At 41.1% G+C, this 15,186-nt stretch overlaps 1 protein-coding gene across 1 annotated transcript in view; it reads left to right on the top strand.

Moving 5' to 3' along the window:
- LOC109982509 (receptor-type tyrosine-protein phosphatase F-like) overlaps positions 1-15,186 on the top strand; it is an 83,902-nt gene that overhangs the window by 46,565 nt on the left and 22,151 nt on the right. The window contains exons 7-14 of the mRNA XM_065956049.1: positions 1,970-2,239; positions 2,807-3,388; positions 4,272-4,408; positions 8,098-8,242; positions 9,616-9,809; positions 10,654-10,771; positions 12,405-12,986; positions 13,855-13,952. Coding sequence (XP_065812121.1) covers positions 1,970-2,239; positions 2,807-3,388; positions 4,272-4,408; positions 8,098-8,242; positions 9,616-9,809; positions 10,654-10,771; positions 12,405-12,986; positions 13,855-13,952 — 2,126 coding nt within the window. The remainder of the gene's footprint in view (positions 1-1,969; positions 2,240-2,806; positions 3,389-4,271; positions 4,409-8,097; positions 8,243-9,615; positions 9,810-10,653; positions 10,772-12,404; positions 12,987-13,854; positions 13,953-15,186) is intronic.

The raw sequence follows: 15,186 nt of genomic DNA, 5'->3' as shown, positions 1-15,186 counted from the left end.
TTTCTATCTATATATCTATCTATCTATCTATCTATCTATCTATCTATCTATTTATGTATGTGTGTATTATTTATATATCTGTTTATCTATCTCACTATCTCTATCTCACTATCTCTATATCAGTATCTCTATCTCTGTATCTCTATGGTAAACCTCTTTATCTACATATATCTCTATATCACTATCTCTCTTTATCTTTATATCTCTCTCTATTTCTCTATATCACTATCTCTATACCTCTACATATCTGTATCTCTATCACTATTTCTACATCTCTCATTATCTCACTATAGCTTTCTATATCACTATCTCTATCTCTCGCTATCGCTACATTTCTAACTCTCTGTCTAGATCTCTATCCATCTTTATATCTTCATCTATGTCTCAAAATCTATATCTTTATTTCTATATCTCTATGTCTGTATCTATATATATCTACATTTTGTACATCAATATGTCACTATATCTTTATACCTTATCTCTATATATTTACATCTATATATCTCTACTTGTATGTCTATATCTCTATCTAAATCTGAAAACTCCCTTTAAAGTTATTCACTGAAAATCTCTCATATTCGCCATTCAAGCTGAACATTGTTTTTATTTTAGTAAAATGATATCTCTTAAGTGATTTTCTCTTTTGTTTTCCTTTCATCCCATTTAATTTAAAATTCTACTCTAAAAAAAAAAGTCAAAGCAACAATATGTAGAATTTCAGTTTGGTGCCGATCGATCGTCGCCCTAGTTTTTATGGCGTATCCGGCTCTGCCGCTGCCTATCGGCCCCTGTCGGCCTTTCTTGGCTGATTCGACATGTTGAATCGGCATCGGTGAGAGGGATTTCTCTGATTGGCTGTTCAGAGGTTTCAATTAAATCCAGCTCTGATCACGGGTTCAGGAAAGCCTCTTGAGCATGCCACTGTAGTATCCATGCTTTCACTCATTAATGCGGTTTCTCATTATTTGTCGCGTCCGCCTCGTCTTTTCTTTTTCAGCTAAAAGACCAAGGGCTGACAATGCCAGCGCCATTTTCAACTTTTTATCAGACATTATTCTGGATTAGTAGGCTACCTATAACACGAGTGGTGACCGACAGCAGTGTGAAAATGGTCTTCTTGTATCATAACAACGGACTACCGTCGCCTGCTGGCATGGAGAGTTATTGCCTCTCACACATGTGCAGAACGTACGTGGTGGTTGGCCGTCTGCTGTATTTTTTGTGGTGTGTTCAAGTGCAACTTTTTGGCCAAGACGTGAGGCGACGTCACAGGCGACCTTTGTCGCCTGTGGCGTTCTTTGGGGTCTGCTTGGTGTGTCAGGGCCTTTATAGTTACAAACCCTATGTCTTATAAAGTTATACAGCTAACTTGAAGATCGAAAAGGAAAGACAACTTCATGGTCCGAGATGGATTTATTTTTACATTTGTTTGCAAACCTGAGACATAAAGTGGGTTAGATGACTTTCTGCATGCGGTAAAGCTGCTAAACATGAAACAATAATAACTATACAGCCTAACGTTATGTCTCAATCTGTTATGAATAATACTTGCAGGAATGTATTCGACTGTCAGGTTGTTGCTTTCCAATTAGCTAGCTCAGAAAAAAGAGAGTGACCGAGCAAGAAGCAGAGTGTACAACTCTGCATATATTATTCAGAACAGACTGATATGTAACGTCAGGCTCTACCGGTATCAGTGTCATTGTTGTCTCAATTGTACAGTTTTGCCGAGTGCAGTGAGTCATCTTACTCAAGTTATGTCTCAGGTTTGCACCATCTTCAAGTTTAAAGTTTTATACTTTTGGAACCTTACAAACCTATCCCAACTTTTATAATAAATTCCCCTTTTCAGTGTAACCATTTAGCCACAGCCAAAACATGTTGCTTTAAGACTTGCTTTGGCCTCACTCCCCCACTGCAACCACACACATCCTGGGTCCTCTCCAACTTCCTGTCTTTGCTCCTGCAGTTCGACGTATGGCCCCCCGTTTCTCCATCCCCCCTACCGATCACGAGGTAATGCCAGGCGGGAGTGTCAACCTGACCTGTGTTGCAGTTGGTGCTCCTATGCCGCACGTGAAGTGGACAAGCAGCGAGGTGGAGCTGACTCAGGAGGAATTGATACCCATTGGTCGTAATGTCCTGGAGCTTACCAACATACGGCAGTCTGCCAACTACACCTGTGTGGCCATGTCCTCCCTAGGTATCATAGAGACCACAGCCCAGATCAGTGTCAAAGGTAAGAAAAACTTGGAAATATAAAAAAGGTGTATCACAGTGTATTCATGGCTCCATCTTTGTTTTCCGAAATGAAACCAATTATGAGAGAAAGAATAAAGGATAAAAAAGTATTTAGGCTAAATTTAGTATTTTGGTTAAACTGCCATAACGACTGGCGCAATGTTACCACACATGGTACAGGCATGTGGACGTTAACCTGCAAGAAGAACCGAAGGCTGGCTGTGCTAGCTCTGCTAGCTCTGCTAATGTTAGCCACACCGGCAAAACGAATGGCACAATTTACTTGCAGATCATTTTAAAGAAATTGTGCTCAATTTGGATGGTGTCTAAGTGTTTTCTCATCTTCAGTCTTGAATTTAAATTTAACCAAAAGCAAAATGAGTACCTTGAGCATCCCTAGTATTATAAAAGTTGTGCTCAGTGTGCTGCCTTTGCAGTGATCAGAGGAGGAAAGAAATAAGCTCCTGAATGATATTTTACTGAAGATAGACAGACCTTCATGTTAGGAGGATAAAAAAGGAGACTGGTTTTCTTGACTCTTCTCTCTGTCTCTGCTTTTTAACAGCTTTGCCCAATCAGCCCACCTCCCTCATTGTGACAGAAACCACAGCTACTAGTGTCACCTTGACCTGGGACTCCGGCAACCCAGAATCAGTCTCCTACTATGTGATTCAGTACCGAGCCAAATTGTCTGACAATGGCTTCCAGGAAGTAGATGGAGTAGCAACAACTCGATACAGCATTGGAGGCCTCAGTCCCTTCTCTGAATATGAGTTTCTTGTTATGGCGGTCAACAATGTCGGTCGAGGGCCTCCCAGCAGTATTGTTAACACCCGAACAAGCGAGCAAGCACCCTCATCAGCTCCTCTTCATGTCAAAGCACGAATGCTAAGCTCCAGCACAATGCTGGTCCAGTGGGATCCTCCAGAGGAGCCCAATGGCCAAATCAGTGGTTACAGGGTCTTTTATAGCTCAGAGCATGACGCCTCTTACGGCACCTGGCTGACACAGGACACAGATGACAGCCAGCTCACCATCATCACAGACCTCACTACAGATATCACCTACAGTTTGAGGGTGCTGGGCTTCACCTCTATGGGAAACGGGCCTCTCTCTGATGTTCTGCAAATTAAGGCCCAGCAGGGAGGTGAGGAAATCCTGTGAAGCAGTATTGGATGCTTTCTTTTTCAACCGGATGTGTGCAAAGACACAGTTGGAATAATTATTCTGACAAAAAAATAAAAATGTCTGAATGTTATTAGGGTCAGAGGAGCTTTTCCAATGTTAAATTAAGCTGTGTCACAAATATTGCAGGGGTGGGGTTTCCAGGGCTGGGGGTGAGGCTTGAACTATTTGGAGTTCACTGGCTGATGGTCTTTGTATGTGGTGAGGCAAATTGGCAGAAGGAGAAGGTCCTGGAGACAAGACAACAGGTGTAAGACACAGAGGCAGGCAGGCAACAAAAAACAAAGTTTAAGTTTAAGTGGATATCAAAAAGAAAATGTGAATCTCTAACCAGGTCCAAACACCTTAATGCAATGTTTTGTTAAAATCTGGAATCGTTCATCCAGCTATGATCCTTAGCACAACATAAATGTGTATGGGGCTTACACTGCATGATAAAGTTTTTGTCTTTCTTGCACTTGAAGCCCAGCTGACCTCTTAAATGTGGCCAGGGCTTCACTTGACTTTTTTCAAGTTCATCCTCAACATTACTCGGCTTTAAGATAGGTTCAAGTTTTGGTCTGACTCAACCATCTCCATCTCCTATTTGAGTGTGTACAGACGTTCTCTTCCTCCTCACAATTTATCTTTGTTCCTGACTGTCACATGTTCCTGATTGGGTGATTCACAGCATGTGGAGACTTAGTTATGTGTTATGTCTGACTTGAAAACTAGTATAAACTATGTATTTTGCCTAAAACATTGCTTCTTTATGTCCTACCTCCCTGCTTCCTATTATCTGTATTCTATCCTGTCTCTGTTAATGTTTTTATCCTTTATCCTCATCTCATTCTGTATGCCTCCAGTTCCAGCTATACTGTCTGGTTTTGAAGCTGAAGCTGAGCTAGACTCACGTATAATGCTCTCATGGCTTTGGCCAGTCCATGACCCTGTAATTAGCATTGAACTGATCTACTGGGAGGCCAACAATCCCACAGCAAAGGTAAGGAACGCCCTATCACACTACTCAACTGGATAGATTTTAGTCTTTCAATAGGTCCAAAAACTTTCTCGTGCTAAAAATATGTTTACTGAAATATCTTATATTTGTCGCCTGTTCAGTGTCTAGGACATAAAGAATGTATATATAATCTTTTTAAATTACAGCTGAATTATTTGTTTTCATGCACTTCATTCAGTGAACTATTATTTGTATACCTAACCCCTTATTTGTTAGAAACTGACAGTTTCAGGCTTTATTTAATATTATGAAAATGGAGGTAGTTATGCAAACATCACATAGGTGCAGGGCAGTGCAAAATCAGCATGCTGAGGAGGAAGAACATAGGCCTGCACACTTACTCAAAAAGTCGAAACATTGTGATGAATTTAAACTTTTGTGGCATTTGAGTAAGTGTGCGGGCCTATCTTCTTCCTCAGTCTGCTAACTGACTTCCTGGATGAAAGTATATCCCCTAGCACTCTGAAGACTGCTATTGTAACTCCTGTATATGAATCAGGTGAAAGATAGGAAGTGAGCAACTACCATCCCATCAGTATATTGCCTGCCATTTCAAAAGCTATTGAAAAGGTTGTTGCTGAACAGCTGGTAGCTCAACTTAATAATGAAAATCTACTGCACCCTATGCAGTTTGGGTTTCGAGTAAACTTTCGTTACAGTTAATCATTCAGTACTCATCTCCAAATTGTCTAAATTTAAACTCGCTGCTAACGTTGTTAACTGGATTCAGTCTTACCTACTTGGTCGCTCCCAGTGCGTACAGATAAATTATAAAACATCATCACGAAAAACTTGCGTAATGGGAGTGCCACAAGGTTCCACCTTGGGACCGCTGTTGTTTAGCACATACATCAATGATCTCCCATCTGTGTGATGATGTGGGGACCTTGATGTATGCAGATGACACGGTCCTATATGCATGTGGGAAAGACCCTGAACAAATAGCTGCCAAACTGTCATTAGCAATAGAAAAAATTATAAAATGGTTACGCTATTCTTTTCCAAGATGGCGCTCCCCTGTGGGCGACATAGCGTAACTCTCCGAGTCAAGTTTTACGTAGTTTTCATGTTACTGTTTTCTTTTCTTTCGTTTAATGTGTATAAGCTGTATCAGTTTATATATCTAATACAGCTTGGTGAGATGAGTCACAAAGGACATTTTAATGCCAAACTGCTCGACTCCTTCTTGGAGCTACACCTTCATGCCGGAACAACACAGGGCCAGGCCAGTTTGCCCCTGAGACCGACACGGAGGCGAGGCAGGCGAGGCAGGCGGGGAGGCGCTGAGCGAAGACTCTCTCTCCTTGTTAGCAAGGGTAGGCTAACCCTCCTGGTTATACTTTTTGCCAACATCCAGTCTCTTGGAGATAAAGTGGACGACCTTCTCAGTAGGATGGCTACACAGAGGTACATTCAGGTCTGCTCTGTACTGTGTTTATGTGAAACGTGGCTCGGAGACAGGCCTCCCGATGAAGCCATAACACCGGCAGGCTACGCGCTCTTCAGAGCCGACCGCAAGGCTGCAGACTGTGGCAAGACCCAAGGGGGGACGGACAGCGATTCTTGTCAAAAAGTCCTGGAGCACCAACAACACGGTAATATCGCAGTTATGTACTGAAGACGTGGAGTTTATTACCGTAAAGTGCAGACCATTTTACCTACCTAGAGAACTGCAGTGCATTATACTGAGTACAGTGTATATCCCCCCTCTGCTAACAACATACTCAAAGAACTGCACGGCATGATCTCTATAGGGGATGTCTATATGAGAACTCATACCCAGATGCTGCTTTCATTATTTCAGGGGATTTTAATCACTGTAACCTCTGGAAAAGTATCCTCAAACTCCATCAGTTCATTAACTTCCCCACCAGGGGTAACAACACATTGGATCATTTCTACAATAACATCAAAATTGCTTATGCTGCTGTCCCCAAACCTCACTTTGGAAAGTCTGACCACCTAGCAGTCTTGCTGAAGCCTACTTACGCCACAAAGCTGAAAACAAACCCAGTCACAGTCAGAACTGTGACGATGTGGACTGACAGTGTACTGGCAGAACTGCAGGGCTGCTTAGAGGCCACAGACATGAATATTTTTAAGGAAGCCACAACAAACATTGATGAATACACGGACACTGTAAGCAGCTATATAGACTGGTGCACCTCTGTTTGTATTCCCTCCCGGACCATTCGTGTGTTTCCTAATCAAAAGCCCTGGTTCAATGCAGACATACGTATGAAGATCAGGAGCCGGTGTGCAGCTTTCAAGTCAAGGGATACCGTGGAATACAAGCAGGCTCGGTACGAGCTACAAAAGTCCATCAGAGCTAGAAAAAGAACATACTCCCAAAAACTTGAAAGCTTCTACAACAACACTAGGAGTATGTGGCAGGGAATACAGTCCATCTCCAACTACAGAAGTAACACAAACAGAGTCAAAGTTTGTGACTCCATCCTACCAGACACACTGAACAGTTTCTATGGCAGATTTGACAAACAGAACAGCGACACCTCTACAAAGTCCCCCCATAACCCAGAGGAGACCGCACTACAAGTAACACACACACAGGTCCTTTGGGCTCTGAAGAAGGTGAACCCCCACAAGGCTGCAGGCCCTGATGGGGTGGCACCAAGAGTCCTAAAAGCCTGTGCTGAACAATTGGCAGAGGTGTACACAGACATCTTCAACACCTCTCTCATGCAGGAAACCGTCCCACGCACCTTTAAATCATCTGTCATAGTTCCCGTCCCTAAGAAACCACACACAACCACAATTAATTACTTCAGGCCAGTGGCACTCACGCCGGTGGCCATGAGGTGTCTGGAGAAGCTGGTTCTACATTCCATCAACTCTGTAGTTCCAGACACCGTAGACCCCCTACAGTTTGCTTACCGCACCAACAGATCAGTGGACGACGTGGTGGCCCTGGCACTCCACTCCACTACAACTTATTTATTTTTTGTTTTTACTTTTCTACAATTTTTTTTTCTTTATATTGCTATCCTATTTTATATATACTTTAACTTTTTTGTAGAGCTGACTCAGGGAGAAACGCACAAACAATTCCAATGTACCTGTACTGTCCTGTACCTGTGCAAATGGCAATAAACATATTTTCTATTCTATTCTATTCATGTCTGACCCTTGATACTGACAAAACTGTGGTCATGTATTTTGTGAATAAACACAAATATATGGTTTTTCCAAATATTAATGTAGGTGGGCAAATGATAAAAAATGACAATGAGTTTAATAGTGTTACACTACACACAACACTACTAGCTAAATCTGGTACAAAGCATCTCTTTTCTTGTTTTTTTGTACACTGTCCCTGATTCAAATAAACTAAACTATATTTCATATTGTACCATTTTTTTCAATTTAATTTATACACTGTTGTCTGCTTGCAGAGTCTAAGAGTCTTTGCAGGAATCATTAGTTTCATCGTATCAGAAATGTTTAACTTTCTGGATGATTTTCTTCAGTATGAATTTTTCCTTCATTATCTGCTGCCTTACAACAAACAGGTTCTTGTTATGGAACTAGAACTTCCACTGCATCAGTCCAGTTTGAGGAATGCTGAGATTATGACGATAGATACTTTCAGAATCATATTTAAGAGTGTTTTCCTTTTGGTGTTTGATCTCATGGTTTCTGTTTTTGTACAGCATTCGATTAATTTCGACCCAACAGGCTCCTACGCAGTTGATGGTCTCAAGCCAGATACACTATACGTGTTCACCCTTGCAGCAAAATCTGACATGGGTTTAGGACTCTTCACTCATCCTATTGAGGCCAGGACTGCCCAGACCTGTAAGTACTGCAGCCCTCTTCTATCACTTTGTTTCAGGACATTAGGTTAGAAAAATAGAATTCCATTTCAATTAAGCATTTTATTTATTTTATCATAATGAATTTAAAAACTCATCTAGCCCAGTGAAGCAAATTAAATATTTGTATTTATTTGTTTGCATCCTCCCATCATATCCAGTCTTATAGCAAGTATCCGGATTACTAAAAATGTGTCAGGTCTCCAGGATAGTATTGTTACTTCTGTTATTCTCATGTTTTATGTCTTGTGTTTCATCTTTGCTTTGATACTTTCCCTGTGTCTCGTTTCAGATCCTTTGCTTCCTGCCCTCCCACCTGTATCTCCCACGTCTGTGATTATCTGATGTGTCTCACCATGATGTGTCTCACCATGTGTCTAGTTGTCATCACTACCCTTGAGTTTCCCTCCTTCTGTGTCAGAAATTCCATTTTTTTTAACCTGCCTTTTGCCTATGGTTTTGGATACCTCTGCCTATGTAATGGATTCCCATGTACCGACCCTTTTCTGATTAAACAGACTTGTATCTCCTTTATATGTTCTTGGAGTCGTGCATTTGGGTTCTGTGTTTTATGGTTTAGTGTGATAAAATTACCAATAGTCTACTACGTAAAATCAACTTTTTTGACCTTCCTCTCCTCCCTACTGTTTTCTCACACTGGCTCAACCTGGTAGGAAAAACTCTGGGTAGAGTCGGAGTAACAAGGAGTTTCCAGGAGTTTTTTGCAAGTTTGAAAGCCCTATTATACTATTTTTACATTAGCAGAAATCTCCAGGAGGAGCTGTATACGTGAAAGAAAACAGCGGAATTTTTCGTTTGGACTTCACCCGGAGTTTCTCCTGCCAGACCCCTAGTATTTTTTCTGCAGCAAGTCAGAGTGAGCTGATGTGAGAATGCAGCAGGATATTCTTCGGAGAATTCACCTCGAGCCAATAGGAGGGGGAATTACATTTATATGCTGGGGTGGCTATGGCTCAGTTGGTAGAGTCGTCGTCTCTCAACTGGAAGGTCGAGGGTTCATGTGTAGTTGTGACATGCGGTATAAAAGCTTTGAGTAGTCAGAAGACTAGAAAAGCGCTATATGAGTCCATTTACCATACTGTGACTGCTCCTGCTGCTTCGTCTGCGGTTGTATGAATGTGTCTGAATGGGATTAGTTACTTCTGATGGTCTCACTCCATAGCAACCACTTCCTGTGTGAATGGGTGCAAATGTGTTGATGGGACATGCAGTGCAAAATCGCTTATATATACAGTAGTCAGAAAACTAGAAAAGCTCAAGTCCAAAAAAGGAAAACAAGCTCAACGCTCCCTTACTATATTTTCAGTTGAAGTTGTGTGCTGTGTTATGCTGCAGTGCCTGGAGCTCCACCCAGGAAGTTGGAAGTGGACATCCTCAACTCCACTGCCATCAAGGTGACCTGGAAGCCTCCCCTGTCTGTGAAGCAGCATGCCCAGACCAGAGGCTACCAGGTAGTCTATTCCAGGCTGGAGAATGGGGAGCCCCATGGTCAGCCGGTCATCGTAGATGTTTCCCTCTCCGAAGCCGAGGTACCGTCTGTCTTCCAATTTAGCATAAGGATGTTAAAAAGGTGATTTTTGTGTAAGTAACATGGTGAAAATAAACTGTTTGGTTATGACTGCGTAAAATCTCTGAATCAGTTATAAAAATGTCAACTTGCATTACTATTGGTAAGTGGGGATTTATTTTTATGAAAAAAAAACACAAAACAATAATTTAACAAATGAAATGAGAGGAACAAAATTGAATTAAGTAAATTAATGTCAACAAATAATTTGAAAATCTGTACAGAAAAGTTGACCCTTAACTTTTTGAATCATTTATGAATTAAGTAAATCTCTGTTAATCGTATCATTACTATTTAATTAGGTTGTTTCAGATTGCTCACATTTTTAAATAGATACAAATAAACATCATTAACTAGAGATTTATCTTGTTTAAGTATTTATTTATTGTGCCCACTTCTGGTGTTTAAGTAATCTACAGCACAGATAAATGGTAGGTGAAGTTGTTCACATAGTCAGATCTCCTCTTTCAGATCTCCTCTTTTTGTGACACTGATTGCATCCTCTCATAGTTGTCCCATGACTGAATTTTGGCATAATGGGGGGACATTTGAGCCCCCCTCTGTCCCTCGTGCAGCGCTGTGTGTGTGTGGAGCTCCGGCTGTGATGTGCTTCTGCAATGCCAAAATGCAATGTGAATTCACAGACTAGAACAAGAATATTACACCATCCCAGAAATGTTCAAAGAAGTAATGACTGCTGAGTTACTGCCCTTTGCCGAAACATTGTCTGAAAAACGACTTTTGTCTCTCTTTTTCTCTCTTTCCCTTCATTCCTCTCTTTTGTTCTGTTTCTACTGACTCCACAGAAGGCCGTTATAACAGGTTTGCTCCCAGAGACTACGTACAGAGTGACTGTTTCTGCACACACCACCAAGGGTAATGGGGCTCAGAGCAAAGCCAAGGTTGTCACCACCACCGGAGCAGGTGTGTGCTACATAAACATTTATGAGTTGTATCTTTCTGTTAAGTAACACATCTATTTAAGTGTTTTGACAACAAAGACTCACATTTACAACAACCCCCCACCTCCCCACTGTTCCCTATCCCTCTTCCTGCATCTTATCCCATCTCCCCCATCCCTTTTTCAAGCCCGGCGCAGTCTAGGCCTGTGAAGGCTGTTTCGTCATGAGCCGGGGATCCGGCCTGAAGATTTCTGCCTTTTGATAAGGCAGTTTTTTTTTACCACTGTAACTTTTGCTGCTTTGCTAAAGTGCTCATGATGGATTAAGCCGGGTCTTTGCAATATAGGATTAAGTAAGGTCTTTTTACCTGCTTTTTGTAAAGCCCCTCAAGATAACACTCGTTATGAGTTGACGCTATACAAATGAAGATTGGTTGAAATTGATTGATTGATTGATTGATTAAGTGCTAAGCTGGGAAAAGTACATTTTGAAAGATGGGATTGCATTCTGTCTCTTCAATTTAGAGATGAATTCAATTGAAATTCTCCGGGGTTCTGCTGCTACTGACTTCCATGACTAAATATTAGAGCTGTCATTTTTTTATTCACAGTTCGAACATTCATTCGAACCTGGAGAAGAAAGTTCACATTCGTACTGTAACGAGTCGTTTTAATTCAAAACATTCAGTCAGCGCACCAGGCTGTCAATGGAGTTTGATCAAGCAAGCGGACACTCGATGAACTGCAGGATTTTACACTTCCGCATAGGCTTCATTTTTTAAGACCGGAGGTTGCCGCTTAGTTTGAATGTTACGTGTATGATGTGTATGACGTGTATGACATGTATGACGCTCATGTCCAAGACTGCAATGAGCTTTTTGCTGATGTTACACCCCTCACCAAGATAGTGATGTGGATTCCCTTGTTGTTGATATGTTTGATGATGAAGAAATTCGCTGTTGACACTGACTTGCTTACATAATGATCATTTTATTGACAAACAAGTTACAGCATCGCCAGGTTCTGTATTAGGTCAGAGCTGACCTAATTTCCAGATATGTCAGACACTTCAATAGCATTGCTTGTCTTTATATTTAATAATCATAAATAAATTATTCTATCAAGACATTAGTGCCTTGTCAAAGAAATGACTCTGAGATGATCACGACTCAGAGTGTGGTTTCTTGACATTGATTTGAAGATACAGATCATGTTCAACTTTGACCTTCCATACTTGCCCTATAGTTGTTTACACACATTTAACATGTGTATTGGGAGATTTTTCAGTATTAAGTTGGTCAGGCAAAACAACCTAACAAAAGTCAAATTCAGTGGTCAGCAAATCAAGGGGGTGTGCTCTGACTCCTGTGAAGAGGATGCTACAAATTGGCCCATTTAGAGATGTTGTGTGTATTTCCTGCAAAAAAAAACAAATTAAAACTGTTGCTGGGGGTTCCAGCGATTGTAAAAATTGTATGAAGAATAATTTTCTCATGTTCATTGGATAAAAAAAGGGGAGTTCATCCTTGCCAACATGATCTGTATCATTACTTTTATAGGACAACAATGTGGTTTTAGAGTTTAATTAATTAAGGTTAAACCTCTTTTAAAGTAATCAAGTAATTGGGATATTTGAGGATATTTCCTGTCTTCCAGTGCCTGGCAAGCCCACCATGATGATCAGCACCACCATAGGGAACACTGCCCTGATTCAGTGGCAGCCGCCAAAGGAGACTGTAGGGGAACATCTTGGATACCGTCTGCAGTACAAGAGATCAGAAGAGGAAACATTCAGTTCCAAAGAATTTAAACCTACAGATGATCATTTCACATACTCTGGCCTCTACAAGGGCGCCACCTATATCTTCAAGCTGTGCGCCAAAAACCGAGCAGGCTGTGGTGAGGAGTATGTGAAAGAAATCAGCACCCCTGAGGACATTCCCAGCAGCTATCCTCGTAATCTGAGTGTGGTTGGACTTACTGCCACCTCCACCAAGCTAGCATGGAACCCTCCTCCTTTGGCTGAGAGGAATGGAAAGATTGTCAAGTATGTGGTTGTGTATCGTGATATTAATAGCCAGCAAAATCACACCAACAGCACCACAGAAACAGAAATGACTATCCAAGAACTGCAGCCTGACACAACCTATGACATCAGAGTCGGGGCTTTTACCAGCAAAGGGGGAGGAGCCATCAGCCCCAGCATTCAGAGCAGAACCATGTCAACTTCCATGCCAGGTAAGCCTCAGTTTATATATTAGCAACGCATTGGGTTTGTTACTATAGCTTACACACTCTGTTAGGTAAAAATGACCTGCAAGAAAACGTACATTTTGACAGGGGAAAATTGCCTGTATATATTTGCAACTGGTGCAAAGTTCAAGGTACAGAAAAAATATCCACACCTTAAATCAAATGCAGCAAAAGCACAAAACAGATGCATTAGCAGAAAATGCACTGCAAATAGATAGGCCTATGCAATGCAGAGTCAAAGACATACAAAACCCAAAAACTAATGCAAAAGAAAAAGAAGTGCAAATGAATTCCTTACATCATAACTTGTGCAGGACTTCAGATGAGGGCATAAAAAGGCTGTAAGGTGCTTAAACTCTCATTAGTAATTGTCTGTCCAATCACAATGACTTACTCCTTAGATATTTTGATCAATAATGTGTGGATTTGAGTAATTTATTTTGGTAAAAACATTACAGATGATGCTAAAAACATGGGGTGTCAAAATAATACAGACAGTGTTGTGCCCTCGCTTCATTATCATCTTTTATGATAACATCGTCCACGTGTTTCAGCTTGTGGCCTTCATCAGGATCATCGCGACACGTACATGACCCTAATGAGGATCACAAGCCGAAACGCGTCGGTCTAATAAAATGAATAAAGTTGATCTTCATATTTAAAGTGTTGCTGGAGCTTTTTGAACTTTTTAAGCCTTTCACTCTTCATGCATTTTGGTAGTTGGTGAAGTTGTGCCAGAAAATCCTACTCTGATTCCATAATGCTTACGTGCACCGAGATTTAAAGTTCTACCCATCTCAATCATCTCCACAATTAAATTACCTGCCTAATGCTCATCCAGATCTTCCTTCAGTTTTCACCCAGAACTTTGGTGTGAAGGCTGTGACGAAAACCTCGGTCCTGCTGACCTGGGAAGTGCCCGAAACCTACCAATCTCAAGTTCCTCTCAAGGTAAGATCAGCACCAATACAAATAGCACTGTTAGGCCCTGTGTACATGTAGCGTTTTTTCCGGGCAGAAAAGTGCTGGCTGTGCACTGAGAAGAAAAGTGCTGCTCGTCCGTCCTGTCTCCATTACAACAGTCTGTTGACGACAGCTGCTGTAGGCTATGACCCACACAGCTCCGTGACTTTTACTGCATGTTTCATATTTTAGATTGTTTATTACCCGATAAGACACGGAGCAGAGAGGATTTGGGTACAAGACACGATCCGTAGCAGGCAAAAATACGAGGAATATCATACATTTGAAAACATTGTGATGTCAACATCGCCTTTCTGAAAAGTTGAAAGACTTGCACTTGGAGTGGCCGTACAAAGAGGGCAGAGTGCTTCTCTACTCATTGACAACAATTGAAAAAATAAAAAAAAGCTAGGTGGACACGTGGCCTTAGTAGTTGAACTACATTACTCAGAAGTGTGCTTGTTGTGTCACTGTTTTCTTTTGTACATAGCTTCTCAGTATCTTTAATCCTTTATTGATCAATTAGTGTGCCAATGTCCACAAAAGTTTTATTCTAAATGACTACTCAGGATCAGTACATGACTACCCAGTACTCAAACGTCTATGGATTGCTTTCAGAGGTTCGTCTGTATGACTGACATCACTCACCAAGCCTAAAGCAAATACCTTTGGTATTTCTTCCGCAGAAGAAAACTCACAGGCTCAGCTTAATTTGATAGGGATACACATTCAGGTGATTCCTAAACAATAACCAACCCTTACTAAGCTAACCATCACTAGTACAGTCTATTGACAACAGATAAAAGTTGACCAGGTGGGGAAGTTGACTCATCTAGGCAAGTGTTTATGTCATTTGATAACACTGTCAGGTCACCTTTATCATTTTAATTGACACATTTTAATTTAATACAGACACATGGAAGGAGTTCTTACTATTATTTATATAGTGGCCAAAATGTGCTAAAGCTAGGACAGGACCAGAACATGGGCTGAACTTCAAAACAAGAGCATGAAAGGTTTATATTTGGGAACAATTTTGCCAGCTTTTCCTAAGAAAAATGTTCTCTCAAAACACTTCTGAGCTGTAGTTGAGCTTTAAAGAATGGTGAGTGCCTTTTTTAGTTTTGGGGAATTTGCTGGTCTTTAGTGACATGTTGAGATGAGTTACTGGTGTCATCAGTACTGAGTTATATTTACCAATGCAACTAGCTTCCACATTTAA

The sequence above is a fragment of the Labrus bergylta genome, chromosome 6 (genome assembly GCF_963930695.1).
Source record: "Labrus bergylta chromosome 6, fLabBer1.1, whole genome shotgun sequence".
Lineage (NCBI taxonomy): Eukaryota > Metazoa > Chordata > Actinopteri > Labriformes > Labridae > Labrus > Labrus bergylta.
The sequence above is the reverse complement of the archived record's forward strand: the minus strand, read 5'-3'. Positions and strand labels throughout refer to the sequence as shown.